This window comes from Prinia subflava, chromosome 11 (genome assembly GCF_021018805.1).
Source record: "Prinia subflava isolate CZ2003 ecotype Zambia chromosome 11, Cam_Psub_1.2, whole genome shotgun sequence".
In the NCBI taxonomy this organism is placed as follows: domain Eukaryota; kingdom Metazoa; phylum Chordata; class Aves; order Passeriformes; family Cisticolidae; genus Prinia; species Prinia subflava.
Genome location: NC_086257.1, coordinates 16,679,198 through 16,696,927, shown reverse-complemented (window position 1 = coordinate 16,696,927; position 17,730 = coordinate 16,679,198). Strand labels below are relative to the sequence as shown.

Below are 17,730 nucleotides of genomic sequence, written 5' to 3'. Positions count from 1 at the left end.
TGAGAATCCAGGAGCACAGATTAATTCAGGGCCCAGGTACTGCCTCATGCCTGGAGGGATTTCCGTACAGTCTCATTGGAAGACAGATGAAAGCTTGTAATACCCTCCATACAAGAGATAAACCCATTAAAATATGAACAGCCCCTGTGCTGACAAGGTAAGAGCTCTACCAGGTAACAAGAGCAATCACAACAGTATTTCTAGGTTTAGTTATATATACGACCTGTTAAACTGGGACTTGAAGAGCAGAATACCCTGATTACACCACACTCATCTCAGTTTGACAGACACACCATTCTTTACCATCCCTTGAGGTGCTGCTGTGAAATACCTGGCAGTCCTGAAGTCCAGACCTAGTGCTGCTGACTCAAGCTTTGCACAGTCTCTGGGGACAACCTGGACTTTCTTGCAGTATGTTACAACCTGCCAGGACAGCTGGCAGCTGTGCTGTGTCCTTGGTCAAACCTTTTCCCCCTGACACTGTTACAGCACGGGGATGGGAAGACATCTCCTGTCATACACATCCAGAGCTGCAGAGCATCTTCTCCTAAGGCTGCATGGCACAGAACACCACTCCACATCCCACCACGGCAGTGCTGGCACCCTCCTCCCTGGGCACAGCCGTGTGCCATGACCTCCTTTCCTTGACTTCACCCAAAGCCCATGGCATGTCTAAGCACAGTTGCTCAGTGCATGAGTAGGAGATCCAAAGCTTTCCAAAGACATCCCTCTCCATTCCCAAGGATGGCAAGAGTTGCTGCTGTTAGCACAACTGCCGGGCTCCCCTGGGAAGAGGCTGGTTGTGGCATGGTTGAATTCTTCTGGCAGCAACCTGCTCCCACCCACATTTTCCTAGAGGCTCCAGGCTCCTCTGTCAAAGGAAAAGAAGGAAGCAGGAGTAGACAGTGGCCAGGAGACTTGTCCCAGCAAGCCCAGACCCCCTGGCAGTGGGACAGGCACCCTGCCTTCCAGCTAAGCCATGGCCAGCTGTCCTCTGGCTCCAACACAGCTGTGCTTCAAGAGAGAAGCAATTTCTGCATGCAGGCACTACAGAAAGGGCTCTGGCAAGGTTCACACTGAAAAGGTGTAAATTCTATAGCATTTTTGTAAGGCCAAATTGATGTCAGAGCCCGTGATGCTGCTGTGGATCCCTGGGTTGGAATGTGGGGGGTAGGATCAGGAAACTTCTTCCAGTGCTAATTCACAGCAGGCTGTTACAACCCTCTGTTCTGCACTGTGACTAAACACATGTAAGGGGCTCAACATGGTTTATGTTCAGTAGCTGTGGTTTCCAAGCAGTATTGCATTTCTTTAAAATGAAGATACATAACAGTTTAAAACTATTTTTAAAACCAGCCACAAATCTGCAACCTTTTACATCATCCCTCCTTCCTCCCATCAAACCTAAAACATAGCACAGTCAGAGAAGAACAGCAAGCTCATGTGTGAGAACTTGGCTGCAGGGATCTCATGTATACCTGTGCACACCCACACACAGAGGGAAACTCAAAGCTGTAATTCAGGTACAATCTATGTTTAAGGTTTCAAAGACATCCAGGATGTGTTCCAGTGTTTAGAGGTGTGGGTACCAGCATGCTGTATGCAGAGCAGGAGAATCTAAGAGATGAACCAATCTAAGCATGAGGTTGTTTATTTAACAATCCGCCTTAGCAAGTGTAAGGTTTCCTGCCCCTGGGAGTTCAGCATTCAAGCAACCTGATTGTGTATCACCCTAAAATCTCATCACAGTCTTCCCTTGCCAGGACTGCTCCCATCCACACCTAAAGCAAGTCACAACACAACTGAATCTCTAATTCCCATTTTTAACACACCCCTCCACAAGGCAGCATCAGCTGAAGCAGGGAAATCTTACCAAAATCTTTAGAAATTATCCTTGTAAGACATTCTGCAAAGGCCTGCTCCTTAGAAATGCCTGTCTGTCATGGAGCACAGCAGCTCTTGCAGAGCTCTCTGAGTTCTGCAGTAGGCTTGCATAAATCAAGCTTTCCAGTTTCCCAGCTTAATGGACTTGGGTCTTGCTTGGGTTAATTTTGTCCAGTCAGCCCTGGAACAGGAGCTGTCCATACCAAAGCAGTAAGTTTTAAAGGCAGAAACCAACACTATATTTTACAGAGACAGTCAAGTTCTTAAAATTAGTTATTTATTCCAACAATATTAAAAGGAGACACACCGCTTTCTCAGTAATTTTTCCATTCGTACTATTTTTATTTTTTTTAAAACCCATGAGCCTAATCCCTAATTTCTTTATGGAAAAGCTGGAAGGAAAATATCACAGGAAAGAAGAATCAGCCTGCTAGAGCATCCACTGTGCTTGCTCTCCCTTTGGAGAGGCTGTTGGGCTTAAAATGAGATTATATTTTTAAATACTTTCTGAAAGTAAATAAATAAATAAAAGTATCTCCAGGCATTCATATTAGCTTGTGAAGGAGACCTAGACAATGCATGGGAGGGTAGAAAGGAGCCAGTAAATTTAAAGGGTGTAGAACAGGAGAGGGGATTAAGCCTGGTGATTAAATTAGGCGACGCATGAATACATTCCAATGCACAACATCACTCAAGCACTGGACAAAACATATGGCAACAATGGAGAGCGCTGCCCACGAGGTCACCTTTAATATGATTAGCCATGGACGCCTGAGAGGAGATCTCCCAAGTACCAGCGTGGTAACCCTGCTTTGTGCAGCCTGGAGGAGCTCCCTGCGAGAGCCTTTGAGGCTCCCTGAACCCGCACAAACGGCTGCTGTGTGTTCAGGGATGTGCCCAAGTCCACTGAAAGCAGGGCACAGACAAAAAAAGGAGCCTTGAGGCCGAGCGAGCGTGCTGAGAGTGGTTTTTGTTCCCCACTCAGAGGGCAGCGGCGGGAGGCATCCCCAGGGTGTCCTGCCTGACAGCTGGGTCACCACACGGGCTCTCCTGTTCCGCTTGGACTTTTCAACCCTGCCGTCCCGCATTCACCGGCACGGCTCCTCGCTTTGAAGGGGGAGAAAGCGCCTCATCCATCACTGACACGAAGGCACTTAATTCACTCCTTTACAACTGGAAAGGCTTTTGCTGTGAGCAGGAGGGAGTGCAGGAAGAGTAATGAAATCCAAAAGGGAGCCAAATGATGCTTTCCTCTGCTAGACGCCAGCGCTGGCAGCGCTTGCTGCTGGCACCGTCCGTGGTGGGTGAAAGGAGACTCTTTTGTGGTATGCCATTAGCTACTTCCAAGGCCCCAGTTCATGTTTACCACAGCCACTGTGTTACTTCACTTGGTATTTTTTTCCAGTCCTGTTGATCACACTGCAGAACTGACCGAGTCCGTTTGGAAGCCTTGCTCACAGAAAGCAGAAATGAATTGCTTTTTGAAAAGACTATTTTTGTTTTTCTTCTGTAAACCAAACCTTACTCTGCTTTCCATAAACCCAATCTAAAGCTGAAATCCTCACTTAAAACTGAAGAGCAAAGGTCCCTGCCAGGCTTTGCCCACAGTGGTGGGCTCAGCCGAACCACTCGTCCACAGAGATGCCACAAGCCATGGGAGCATCCAGCTGTGCTGCCCAGACTGCACAAGAGGGCATCTCACACCCTGGCACTGCTCTTCAGCCCCAGCAAGTACAAGCCCATCACAACTGCAGCCAGCAGGGTGTCACAGGATCACAGAATATTCCGAGTTGGAAGGGACTCACAAGGATCACCAAGTCCAACTCTTAAGTGAATGGCCCACAGGGGGATGGAACCCACATTACCATGCTCTGACCAACTGTGCTGTCAACTGTCATGGGAAGGAACACCCCATGACATCAAAGATAATCTTGGGTGAGTCACTGTGCACAACAACCTCGCTGTAATCAGGTGAGCCCTTCAGACTGCTGAACTCTACCCCAGAGGACCTTGGCACCCTCAGCTGAGTTCCCCGCAAGGTTTCTGCAGGCTTTCAGCATTTCACATTCCAGGCAATGACTAACTGGGGACACGTGAGGGTCAGGTCCAATGTGAGGGTCAGGTCCAACCTTCTCTCACACACTTTCTATCTGCATGGCTGGAGGGTGAAAGTCACAGAGACAACCCCAGGAGCAACTTGCTCTGACTACACAGGGCTCATCAGCTACAAAGGCCCAGTGACAGAGCAGCAATAAAACATGGCACAGCACTGCTACCAGCTGAGCTCCTGCCACCTGCCAGGAAAAGGAAAGGATCATCTCCTAAAACCCTTTCCAGTTTTACATTTCCAGCATGCCGTAACTGCGGAGTCTTGACACAACACACGCCAGGCACTGCGGTCACAGCTGACATTCAATAAGCTGGGAGATTCCTACCCTCTCATACCATAGAGTCACCTTTGATCCTTCTAACAATCTTTTAGACTCTCATGGAATCTGCCAAGACTGAAGATCAAGCCAGTTCCTAATGAGACAAGGCAGACCATGCAGCTGCACGCTAGTTCTAAAAACATTTGGGGCAACAGGTACATGAAAGGTTTGGGGTTTTTTTATTTCAGGCAAACAAAAAACCCTTCTCCAAACCCTTCCCTCTTTCACAATGAAAATTAACGAGGGTTGGGAGAAGCCTGTGGTAGCATCCATTTCTTAGCCATTCAGGATCTTTTCAGTAAATCTTCCTTCTCTGAACGGTGTTTTGTACCCATACTTGTGCTACCACTATGCAAAGGCTACTTGTGGCAAAACCACTGATCCTCAGTGCTGAGTTGAAAGTAAGCTACAGACAAGTTTCCTGAAGGGATGATGCCCAGGTGGTGTTATTTTGTCCAGCTGCTTGGGGTTGGGGCAAGTCCTCTGTCCCCTGCAGAGCTCGGCTGCAGGTGGCAGAATGTGAACTCTGTGAACTCTGAAGAAAGAAGGCCATCCAAGGTCATCCAGTTCACTCCTAATGAGTATCCATTTCTCCCTATGAAGTGGGCATACAAGGACAGGTTTGACACAACTCTGCTGGATTTCTTCATCCCAAGAAAAATGTACAACATCTTGTTGGTCCTGGCATGTGGAGGCCAACTGGCTTCTGTGCTGGGTCTGGCCTGTGGAAATTCCATTCAGACACCATATTTCTATCTGTCATCTCCCAGTGCTCACTGTCTGCTCCAGTCTTTATCTCAGAACTCCTGGGATTCTGAGCCATAGCATTCTTCCAGCATGGAGAACCTCAGAGTACTCTCTTGCACTCTCTGAAGGAAAGACACACCTCTTTACTATCTCAGCTGGTTGCAACAGCATCATGCTCACGGTCTTTAAACTAATTTCGAGGAACCTCCATAAATGCTTGAGAATCTGAAAAGAGATTTCTTTTTCCACACTGCCAAAGGATTTCAAGGTTGGCCCCCTGGGTAAAGGATATTTGTCAGCAGCTCCTGCTGGAACAATGTTATGGATCCATTAATAAACCTACCTTTTACTCCTATATAAACATGAGAAATCAATAACTCCCCGGCTCATTTAACCACCTGTATGTTGCACATTGTCTTATTAAAAAAAAACCAAAACCCAAAGAACTAAACAGCAAGGCAATATGAGCACAGCATTTACATTTCATAGTTTGAAAATAATAAAAAACCGAGTGCTGAAGAGAGAATTCAAAACCTCAAAGTAATTCCAACCATACATACATGAGTAGGGAAAAGTTTACACATGATGCAACAGAAAAAATGACTCACTTTCTGAAATGCCAAAGCCTGTTTTAGTTCATTTTGTCTTCTATACCTGCTAAACACATCAATGACCGAGAAATCATTTAATAAATTGCATTTTTTCAAATCCTATTTTAGCTATTTAAGCATTTTATTTCCCACTATTGTGGGTCAGGTTCTACTCTAACATGCTAATCAGAAAAAAAGTGCAAGCTGGATCAGGGAGTTGGTTCCTCAGAAAAGCAAGAACAGTGTTGAGATTAAAACAGAGACCTTGTAATTGAGGTGAAACTATAAACCTAAAGTTAATGCAAAACCTCCTGCTGGACTGTGAATTTTTCAGCATTGCCATGAGACACCCAATAAGCGACAGCTCTGCAGCCTCCCAGTTCTGCAGGATCAGACAGATCAAACCCATGACAGGGCAGCTGTCAAGGACAGCACAAATTAAATTTTGTTGTATTCAGGCTAGGGTGGTTTTTTTACAAAAAAAAAAAACCCCATGGAAGAGTGACTGCTTGGTTAGTTTGTATTTCTGTGACAGAAACGAGTTTTTCAAGCCCAGTTAAAGGAATTACGCACAAAAACCCCTCCACAGTGATTTTGCATGGCTGGTTTCTTCCAGATGTCTCAAGATCCTCACTCCATTTGAGTCCAACAAACTCCTGAGGCTGCTTTCTTGCTGCCTCTTGCTTAGTTTTCAAGTGACCACCAATTTAATGGCAGCCCATCACAGATGGGCAATGGGCTGTGGCCAACTTGGTTGGTAACCAATCAGGACAAATGCAAGATACTAGCTATCATATGAGATCCAAAATAGAAATATGCTTCCTTCAGAGGGCAAAGTTTAGTAGTGCTGGCAGGTTTAAGGTGCTGACAATGCAACAACTTGTAAATACACATCTTTGGGGAGATGGGTGTTCGTGCCTCAAGATGGAAGTAGGAAACGACAGGACGTGTTTCCCACAAGTAAATGCAAAGCTGCACAAAGAAGGAGCACACTCAGGGAGGAGGTCTTCCTCAAGTCCCAACTAAGGAAACAAGTGCAACGTGGACCAACAACCTTATCTGAGATGTCATGCTTGATGCTCCCATTTTACGCAATTCCATAATCAGGGGAAATCCATACTCTGAATTACGTTTGTTTTCTTAAACAACTTACCTGTTACCACATGAAGATGCAGAAAAGGGCAAGACAAATGATCCAGACTACCCAAGACAGATTCAAAGCCACTTGCTTTCAAAACAAACCCAAGAGGTTGCTCAACAAAATGTACTCCAAACGAATCACTGCAAACTTTAACAGGACATATAATTCAGAAGATGTGAGCTAGTACTTGGAACATTTTAAGATAAACCCAGAAGAGGACTTCAGCAGGCACTGGTTTCCTCAGATGGGGCAAGATCAGCTCTGTCCTCAGCTCAGCTGCTGGGATCTTGGCTAAGGCTCCTGTAGTCTCATTTCAGAGGGCTATGAAAACCACAGGTGCTTTCTGAGCTTCTTTGTACTTTAGCATCCGTATGCTATGAATGACAAAAGATAAAATATCCCAGGACTCAGAAGGAGTGATCATACCCAGAAACACCTGATAAAATGAGTTGTGGCCATGAATTTTTTCTCTTCTCACTTTGGAATTCAAATGAGAAATCATAGAACTGTAATGTCAGAATCTTTCATCTCCTTCCAAACATTGTCTTTTGTCGTTATACAATTAGCCTTTCTTCCATATACTGTTGGGTGAAACTGAAATGACTCTGACAAAGAGCTGCTACATCTTCACCTATGGCAGACTGATCACATTTGCAGTTATATCAGTCAACATCCAGTGACTCCATCTAAAGAGGATGATGGATTAGCCATGCAGTCAACTATAATTAATACCTGAAAAAACCTCAAACTTTGTCAAGTCTTTGTTCAAATACGTGATAAGCAGAATCTGGAACAACAAGAGACTTTCTGATGACGTCTGTTCATCACCAGGGAAGAAAAACACCATCAAGTGGAGGGCAAGACTCTCAGAGCAAGGATTGTTTCCTCAGCAAAAAAATGTAAAATAAGAATTTCCTCCCAGTACTGACCTCACATGCACCTCTACACAAACACATGTTTTCCTGGGTTTTATTTGCCTTGCTATCAGAGACGCTGAAGAACTAGTTTGTTTCTGCTTCATTCAGAACCAGTTTTTCCACCCTGAACCTTTTTCAATATAGGCAGCAGAAGCCACTACTCTCCCTATCAACATCAAAAATACCAGTGAGCAGCTTGCTCAGCTGTATCAAGCATTGAATCCTCTGTTCACCTGAGCTATCAGCATCACCTTTGGGACACATTCCACCACACTAAGCCAACACAGATGCCCTCTATTTCCCCTAGACATGCTATTTGGCACTGTCTGAGTTCCCTAGGAGCAGATGACACCAAGCTGTCTATCACAAGGCATCTGTGAGCAGCTAATGCACGGAACCCAGAGATGTGTACTTCACATGTGAATTTGGGGTGCTTGCAAACACCTTTAGCCTTACTTGCAGGTCAGCATGTGATGACTGCCAGCTCACCCCCCTTCTACAATGGCTGATCACCAACTGGATTCAATCAAGAGAAAGAGCCAAGCAATTTGGAAGGTCTAATGATGTACTGCCCACTGCAACTCCGTCCCAGGCAAGCAGGGAGGACTTCCATGGGATAACAGCCCACTGGCTCGGTCCTGGCACACATAGGCAAAGCCCAAGAACTGAAAAGAATGGAGAGAGAGGCTATTTATGAAACACACCAACTACCTCTGCACTGCAGAGATGTGCTGGCCACAGTTCAGCCCTCCTTGTTTCTCTGCTCTGAATTGTGAGACATGTCTGCTGGGGAACCAGGATAAAAACCTCCTGTCCTTAACTGGGCCAGCAATACACAGCAGAAACAAAGAAGCACCAGTTCTTATTCAATAGCTGGCAGTAATAAACATGAGATGAAGAGAATGGTCAGCATTGGCCCAAGGCACTGGATTTGGCAGGGGAATCAGATAAAGTCCTGCCAGCTCTGCCACCGACACACCATGTGAGCTCAGGCAACTGCTTCACCTCTTCATACCATTCCCATTGTCTGGAAGGATGGAGCCAGCCTCCACTCTGATACTTACTCTGAGGCTGGCAGGTGAAAGAACAACTAATGCTTCTGCTGTGTCACACAGCATCTCAAAATTAAAGCAAAAGACCTGTTTTTTACAGACAAGTTTCTCAGCTGGCATGTCTGTGATAGATTTAATAAAACTCAAGGGTTAAGCTGTGGTTGCTTAGAAGAAAAACACTTGTACATCACCGGAGGTCTTGAATATCTGAGCTAGGCTGGAATACTTTCTCTAAGGAGAATAAAGTCATAACCTACTCTTGCATTACTGATGGTAAATTAATGCCAGAGCACCACTGTGTGGGGAGCTCCTTCCTGGCTGTGTTTGCCCAGACATCTGGCTGCAGTGGCTCCCAGCACAATGCTCCACAGCCCAGCCCTGTGCTCCAGTGTCCGATTCTCCCCTCCTGCCAGAGCCAGCTCGACCACTTCACCACCTGCTCCTGCTGGGACACAGCTGCTCAGCTCCAGCAGAACGATCGGGGAATGGCGGGATATGTGCGAGGACATCAATCCTACTCACCCCCCTGGGAAGATTTCATTAAATCCCAGGGCAAAAGACTAGATTCAGAGGGCTTTCCATTCAAAATCCTAATTTAATCAAATTATTTTAAAACCTCCTGGCGATGCAAACATCTCCGTGCAAGGAGGGAGATGCTCAGCCAACACACGCCCCCTCTATAACATGATCCCATAACACCTCCATCCCATGTGGATCCTCGGTGTGTGTGCAAACTTCTCAACCTAAGCCGTAGCTGCTCCTGACCACAGTGGAGACATCTCATATTTTCCTGCCAAGCACCATGTTCCTCTGTGGTATTGCAGGGAAGACATGCTTCCTCCCTACTTTTCCCTACAAATCCTCCCTACTTTTCTGACACACCTTTGCATGTGCATTTCAGGTACTCCTGCAGGGAAGAGCAGCAGTCCCCAGGAGGAAGCTGTGGCCTCAGATGCTCATTTTGATGTATTAACTGGCACTATGCAAAAGACATAAAATCCCCAAAGGAAATTAATCTCCAAGTACATCCAACATTCCCCCAGCTGCCTTATGTATCACACAGTTAAAGCAACTGTCCATAATGATCGTACAGCACCTGCTGTTCCCATTCTGGGTTTCAGTGATGTCTCTTTAACCAGACATCAAAGGGAAGGAGCAGACAATGGTGGAATTGTGATAGAAAGTGAATAGTGAAAGCTTCTTGTCAGTCTGAGTTTCCATTTATCTCACAGCCCTGCACATACTGCCCACCCTGCCTCTGCTGTCATGTTCATGCACTGTTGCTGTAACAGCTCTTTAGGGAGGTATCAGAGCAGTTTTCAGGCTTTTATAGATGGGCCTTTTGGATTTTCTCTTACTCCAAAGCCAAGTGCTCAGCCAGGTCCCTATGCCTCAGCCTACCCTGATGGAACCAAATCCAAAATGAATTTGGTGCCAGTGTCTCATGCCATGCAATGAGCACCACGATTTTCTTTCTGAGACTGACCAAGAGATGCAGCCCCTGCTCTGGTCAGGAGCTGGAGCAAAGCCACTTCCTCCTCCCTTGAATAGCCCATGCACTCAGTGTGCAGGGGTAGCTATACAGCAGCCTTGGACAGAAAACCTAAGGATCACTCCAGGGAGTAGCCATGCCAGGATGAACCCTTCTGCCCCAACAGCATTTTGAGACATAAATTCAGAACATGCTATTAAAGGAAACACCTCAGACTGACATCTGTGCAACATTATAGCCCTTTTCTGTCCTATCTAAACATTTCTTCCAACCCTAAGTCTTCCATTAGTATACTAATTAACTGTATTTTGCACACAGTGACTGTTTAACCAGGATAGAAATATTTATTACTTTCACAAAGCAAGAAAAGACCTGAATGCTTACTATACAGATATGAGGCAGGAAATGTGACAAAACAATTTCCCATCATTATTCCAACAGTTGCTCATATTGGAAAATGTTAATAATAAGAGTAATTAACTTGAGGTTCTTGAGATTTACAATTAAACAGCATTAGCAAGGACAACTGTCTAAAAATAAATGTTTCTGTCTTATCCTATTAGCCACAAACAAAAACTAAATTTCCCAACATACAGTGTTACATCCTGCACATGCAGTGTCCCTCCACCTCCTCACTTTCCATGTGTGAGTGGCTTGAGCCAACTTCTCAAAGCCATTTGCATCAAGTAGGCAGACTAGGTTCTGAGGGTTTCAAAAACTATACAGAGCTGGCTACTGAATCCCATATGTCATATACCTCAGTGGTTTGGAGCTGGCATTCTGCATACATCTTGGTGTTTGGGACCTTTGTGCTTGTTTCCTTGTATTTTCTGAAGCTCTGTTAAATGCTCTCTTACTTTAGCAGTACCACCAGTCTTAAATAAACAAAGTTATTCTCAAAGATCACTGATTTCCTTATCTCAGCAGCCATGGGACAAGATCATAGGTCTCCCGTGTGCTACAGAGCTCCAACAATACAATTTTTACAACCTCTAAGTTACTCATAACAATACAGACCCACAGGGAACAGCAACCCTTGCTCACATGACAAGACAATGGCATCATACACAAGCTGGGAGCAAGCAGAAGTGAGACCATTTCACCACCAATTCAACACTTAAATTTGTGTAACACTCTCATCTTTGTCATTTTTGTCCTCTTTTCCTTTCCTTTTCCCACGCACCAGCAAAGCTAACATCTGCTTTGTAGAAAACGTGGAGATAAGCTATTCTAGCAAACAATTCAGTGCCACTAACTGGTACAATGCAAATGCACTTTGGGTTGTTCTCACAAGGAACTTCGGTCAATGCTGATGTTTTGAGCACCCAGGTGTAAGTGCGGTGGTAAAGGTAGGATTACTGGCACAACAAAAGGAAATGCTCAGCTCACAGACAGTTGTCATAGAGACAGATCAGCATCCCGGGGTATTCTCATTTTGAAAAGGCACAGAAATCCTTTTTAACCTGTCTTCCCGTAGGCATCTGTCTGTGTGATTCATTTCTAAACTGCTGAGGCCAAAAGAGAACCATTTATCAGCACGTCTCCTCTAGGCAGGCTGGAGCTAAGGAGCTTTTCTGCAAACTTGATGGTTTTTGTTGAAAGCAAGTTTCTATCTGATTGTCTGGCTAGTGTTTCTAAAAGCTGTGGGCTGGGGAAGTGATCCAGCTTCAAAGTAACCTGGCCAGGAAAAAAAAAAAAAAGGAAAGCTGTGGGTTGTGCTCACTTTGCTTTTTAAACCAGGTCAGATCTCTGCACCAATTTATAGACTGGGTATCCCAGGAGCTGTGAGAGGACAGCACAGGGGTGGCATTTCATGGTCCTGTGCAGGAAGGAGGTGTTGGGGGGGAAGACAATATTGTAAATACCTTATCATTTTTTCTTAGTCACATACAAGACTTCTTGCCTTTGCACCTAAAAGCTGCAGCTCTGAATGAGAAGGAAAAGAAATACATTAATCTCTGTCACTGTGGACAAAGTTTCATAAGCTTCTTAGCTGTTGAAGGTGCAGAGTTTTTTAAACCTTTAAAACTCAGCTCAGCTGCTTTTTGGAACTAGGAAGCTGGCAGGCAGCACAGGAAACCATACTCTACAGAAAAAAGTCCCGGAAGGGGCCTATAGGGATAGCTGGATCCCCATGGAAGGACAGATGCATGGCTCTGGTTGCAAATAAGGTCCTCAGACCCAAGGTCCAATGCAGCAGGATTCCCTGCAATCCCAGCAGGATTCCCAGATCTCTGCAGGAGAAAGGAACTGGGGAGTGGGGGGAATGAGTGGGTCACAGGTATGTAGGTTAAAGTCATGGCCAGGATTAAACTAAAGCAAGAATTCAAAATTACACAGTCCCAAGAGGCACACATACACTGACACTGAACCCACAAATCCTAAGCTTTCCAGACTGTTTTCTATCTCTGTAATGTCTCATGGTCTTCTGTGTGACCCAGATATGTAATTCCTAAGTTATTAAAATATACAAATATGTACATTCTTCATCTATTGAGCTATGGAGATTCCTGCTTCTAAAATTGTTGCTAAAAGATAAAACTATGGGTAAGCAGATGCCACTCTCACATTAGGTCATAAAAGTTCAACAGTGACATTCAAAGAGGAAACATTTTTCTCACTCCAGCAAGACCAGCCTGACACTGCTGCATCCCACTGAAGCTATCCTGTGTCAGGTCCAAGGGGCTCCCTGGCCAGCCAATATTTCTGCTGTTATAAAGATATGCCCATGAATGGCTTTATCCGAGAAATGTTTTTAGTTTTGGGGAATAAATCCTAAACTACATGGATACTATGGGACAGATCAGTATCATTCTGAAGAGAAAACTGAGGCAGACAGGAGAGCACCAGCCCATGGCCACTACAGCCAGTGGCAAAGGAGGATGGAAGATTCTTTTCCCCAGGATATTCTTAATACCAGCAGGAAGCACAAGAACGCTTCATACTGAAAAACAGCAGGATGGAAGTAAAAAACCACTCATCACTGTCCAATCAGGAGTCATCCCATGGTAGAACTCTCAAACATAACACAATGTATAGGAAGAGGGCTCACATTCCTTGGGAAAAAAAGCACAGGAGTCATCCATGCCCAGCCACCCCCTCCCTTAAGACTGTGAGATGATAATTTCCTTCACTCACATATTTATTTGGAATCCGATAATTCATTGCCCCAAGCTTCCTGCTGGAGTTTGTCTTCCATTGTTCAGGATTTACATTACTCAACAGGAAATCAGTGAGAAGTCCAGTGATTAGAAAGGTGTGTTTCCCATTTGGACCCACCCTTGCTTGCTCACTTGGGGCTGGAAGTGGGACATGGCACACAACTGGGCCCATGGGAACTCAGGGAACTGGGGAAGCAAAAGTAGAGGAATTTGTCCTCTTCTATTAAAAGACACAGATTGCTTTGTCCTGCCATATGCCACTGGCCATGTCCACAAACCTGTCCTCACACACTGTTCATACTCAGGCCTTAGAGCAACCACTTCCTCCATGGGCTGGGGAGGGTGTAGTTTATCAAAATAAAGCTATCAGGGCAGTACTTGACTTGACTAAGTGTCATGAAAGTGTCCCTTGATCTAAAATACGCTTCCTTCTCAAAGGCCATTACTTTGACATTCTTGCCAAGGGAGAGAGATTCTGCACAGTGTAAAGTGCCACTTGTGAGATATAACTCAGTTTATCATGATGGTTGGGAACTAGGCTGAGCAGCAATCACCTGTCTCTGGTGCCCTTAGCTGTGGCTTTTAATCCCAATCTCACAAATGATGCCCCCATACGTTCTCTTTAATGGCTCCTCTGTAGGAGCACAGAGCAAAACAAAACACAGCTAATCTTTTATGGGCTATCATTGGAACAGGATGCTTCCCTGGCCAAATCCTCCCATTGAAAATGTCATAGCTGGTTTAAAAGATTTCCCCTGAGGTCAGTTTGATAACAGGTAACTCAGCTCAGGGGCACAAGCGAGCACTCAGCTCTACACTGTATCAGTGACTCGTGGAAGGCAGCTGGTGACCTTTCTGGGCCAGAGCTCCAAGCCACCATGGACTCTTTTTCCAAGCCAGATACCTCCAAGGCTTCCCAGGCAGCTGATCTCATGCAAAAGCTGTGGGTTTTATGTTTCTTTAGCATTCAGAATGTGCTTGGGAATAAAGGCCCAATTTATTAGCCATTGTATGCTAAACTTCAAAGAAGGAAGTCTCTGTAACAGAAGAATTTCAAGAAAACTTCAAGTGGAAGTTGGATTTCCAAAAATTATTTTAATATAATTTTAAAATTAATTCAAGGGGTTCTTAAGCAAATATCCTTGCTTACATGTGCTGAACCAGTCCTCCAAGACCTCCTACAACAGATATAGGCAAGATAGCCTCAGACACCACACTGCCTACAGCAGAAGGTTTATCCTAAAATAAAAACTCCTCTGCTGAAACTCAAGATACAGATTTGTCATTCTGTCCATCTTAGACATGGGGGAAAGCACATTGCCTCCTCTTCACAGCAGCTTCACCAGAATAAGCTCTGTGCTTTGTTGGGGAAGGTCACAGATTATAGACTCTTCTTGCTCTGCAATGATTTCTCTAAAATTAGACTTTCCTGCAACTGGAGACAACACTACAATGCTGAGTAAAATGGAAGGGTTACAACCTACATCTTATATACAATAGCCTTGTTTACACCACTCCTAGCTCCTTTCTCAGTAATATCCTTATGTTGACTCACACTCATTTTGCAAAATGAAACAATAGAGCTTCCTTATGTTAAGAGATTATTTTGTCTCCTGCTCAGGAAGACCACTGGGTTCTACAAATTACGGGAATCTCCTTTCCACAAAAACTATCAGAAGCCACCTTAGAGTTGATGAACATCATGCAAAAGTATTTTTGCTGCGATAGCCTGAAATATCTGGATCTCCTTGTAAAACAGAAATGACACATACCACTAACTGATACAAGATTATTTAAATCACCCAGACAGAAAACCTCCTCACTAACATTTTTTCCTCTGAAACACACCCAACACTTACAAGTATTAGCTTAGATAACATTTAGCCATTTTCCCAGCACAGAGAACTGCTGTGAAAGCTGTGGAAAACAAGAATATTGCAAGCACAGAAAGAAATGTGGAGGATGAGCCTTTCCCAGTGAAATGTGCACTAATATCTGAACTGCACGATAATGAACGGCACTGTCATGATTTGTTTCACTGTATGAATTACTCACCCAGTCCAACAGGGTTTTAGGATTTTGAAAAATGTTGGAAAATGGATCACTCCTTAAAAAACAGGGATTTTTTTTCTTTTCATCCTACTTAGTGCTTATGGTACATAATTTGATGCCGCTCTTAAGAAGACACTGGCACTCAAACCTGCCTTTCTACTCCAGCCTTGATTTTACCCTTGAAGTTTTTAGACTGGCCAGGAAATTCTTCGAGAGTGCAAGGTGAAATTGCTTAGGTGAAGCCTGAAGGGGCTGGACTCACTCACCTGGTCTAAGTGCAGGGCACCATCGGTGAAGCGCTGCTTGCGCAGGTGCTGCGCCACTCGATGCAGGCTCAGCACAGCCTCCTGGACCTCGGCTACCGAGTGCTGAGGTGACACTGGGGGCAGCTCTTCAGGTGACAACACCTTCCCAGGGCTGTCAATCATGCTCTGTGCGTGGTCGTAGCTGAGCTTCACACAGGAGCAGATCACTGTCCGCCCAAACCACTCATCAAGGATCTGCAAAATTGCAAAGTGTAAATTGATCTGAGGACTCGTTCTTCAGTGCACAAAAGCTTGGGAAGTTGTACAAACACTGGGAGGAATGACACCAGACTTCCCCACTACCTGTGATCTTTGAGTCCTTGTCCTACTGAGACCTTCAGGTCTTTTGCCCATACAGATTCTCTAGCATCTAGTAAAGTGTATATGCAAGTAACAGATTACAATATATTGTGCATATACATAGGAGACTGCCTGGATCTCCCTCCTCTACCTGACTTCCCTCCTTCACAGAGGTAAAAGAACTACAGACCATCTGGGAGTTGAAACCAGTCTGCTGACTCGCAGGTTACCAGGTGCAGAGGGACAACAGGCAGATACACACATGCCAGGGAGGTTCTCCTGCCTAAAACACTGCAGAATGACTTGAAGTGTGGCCAACAGGGCATGAAGGGCTGGCCCTGAATAGTGTTTACAGGAGTACTGCAGGAACCCCAAGGTCTGACTAGAACTTGTGGAAGTGCCTGAATAGGACTTTGGTGGGTCTGGAGGAGAGATGGACAATCACTGACTCTTTGCTTCTCTGATCATGCCCATGGTTCGAAATCCAAACTCAAGCCAGGAACCTTTCTGGGCTTCCAAACTACTTTGGAATTGAGAGGAAAATATTCAATAAATTGCTTATAAAATTATTTTATTTTAAACCAGAAGCCACTGCCATTTTAAACTCCCTAAAAGAATACTGGTGTAGATGTAGGAATTCAGAATTATTTCCTAAAGCAGACAGAAAAACCTATTTTTAGCTGAGATATATAAGAGAACCCAAGAGCTCATCAAGGCAGTGCAAAGCACCAAGGGACATGGGCAGAAGGCTGTTCACAAAAGTCAAGAGCACTGGCATGAGGGCTCTGGAGAAAGATGAAGCTTGTGATAAATCATTCAAAGCACATGTGCTCAGAGAATGATTGGAGAATAGTAATTCTGCCTTAGCTGCCAGTGCCACCTTATCCCTTCATCAGCCCAACAGGACAAGGTAAACTCTGCAAGTGACAGCGTTCAGGGAGAAGAGTGAGCTTTCTATGACAGCCTGATCGAGGACACTGCTTCAGAGACAAACCTTCTTCTTAATAGGAAGGGACTGTTCCCCAAAATACCTTTGCTGCCTCCCTCTCTAATGCACCACAGAACATATGTGCTGTATAACTCAGAACCTCAGAGCTCTGAAAGTCACAGGGTTTTTAAGCTTATTTCTAATTCAAAAGTGCTTTAATAGCAGAGATGCAGCAAGTACCATCTTGGAATGTAAATTGCTCTGACCATCAGCTCATGGTTATTGTGTGTGTCTCTTCCTCTGTGCTATGGAGAAAGAAAGGAAGAGAAAGCCACAAAGCTGGACAGAGACACTGTGACAGTGCTGGCAGCACCTGCCCTGTGCTCTGCTGCATCTGTTCAATGTGGCTCAGCTTCTTGTGCTGATGGGGGATGCATGTCCAGTAGCCCCTGCTTTGGAAATCCCACCAAAGGAAGGGGCAAGCTCCCATGGGCTGGCCCATGCACCATGGCTGAGGGATAGACAAGGCACAGTGGAGGAGCAACATTTGGGGGTTGTGGGCACTTGGAGAATCCAGTGAGTAGCCCACAGCATCAGTCTGCAAGGTCTCCCCCATCACAGCAAACCTGGTGCACCCGGAGTCCACACAGAGCAGCAGCATCTAAAGGATTTCTGAAGTGGATAAGGCTTCCCCAGTTCTAGCTGCTTTTGAGAAAAAGCCATAGTCCTGAG

General features: G+C 45.1%; 1 protein-coding gene across 1 annotated transcript in view; it reads right to left on the bottom strand.

Moving 5' to 3' along the window:
* The window catches only part of DIS3L2 (DIS3 like 3'-5' exoribonuclease 2), a 180,675-nt gene that overhangs the window by 46,685 nt on the left and 116,260 nt on the right, over positions 1 to 17,730 (bottom strand). The window contains 1 exon segment of the mRNA XM_063408228.1: positions 15,732 to 15,965. Within this exon segment, the coding sequence (XP_063264298.1) occupies positions 15,732 to 15,965 (234 nt within the window).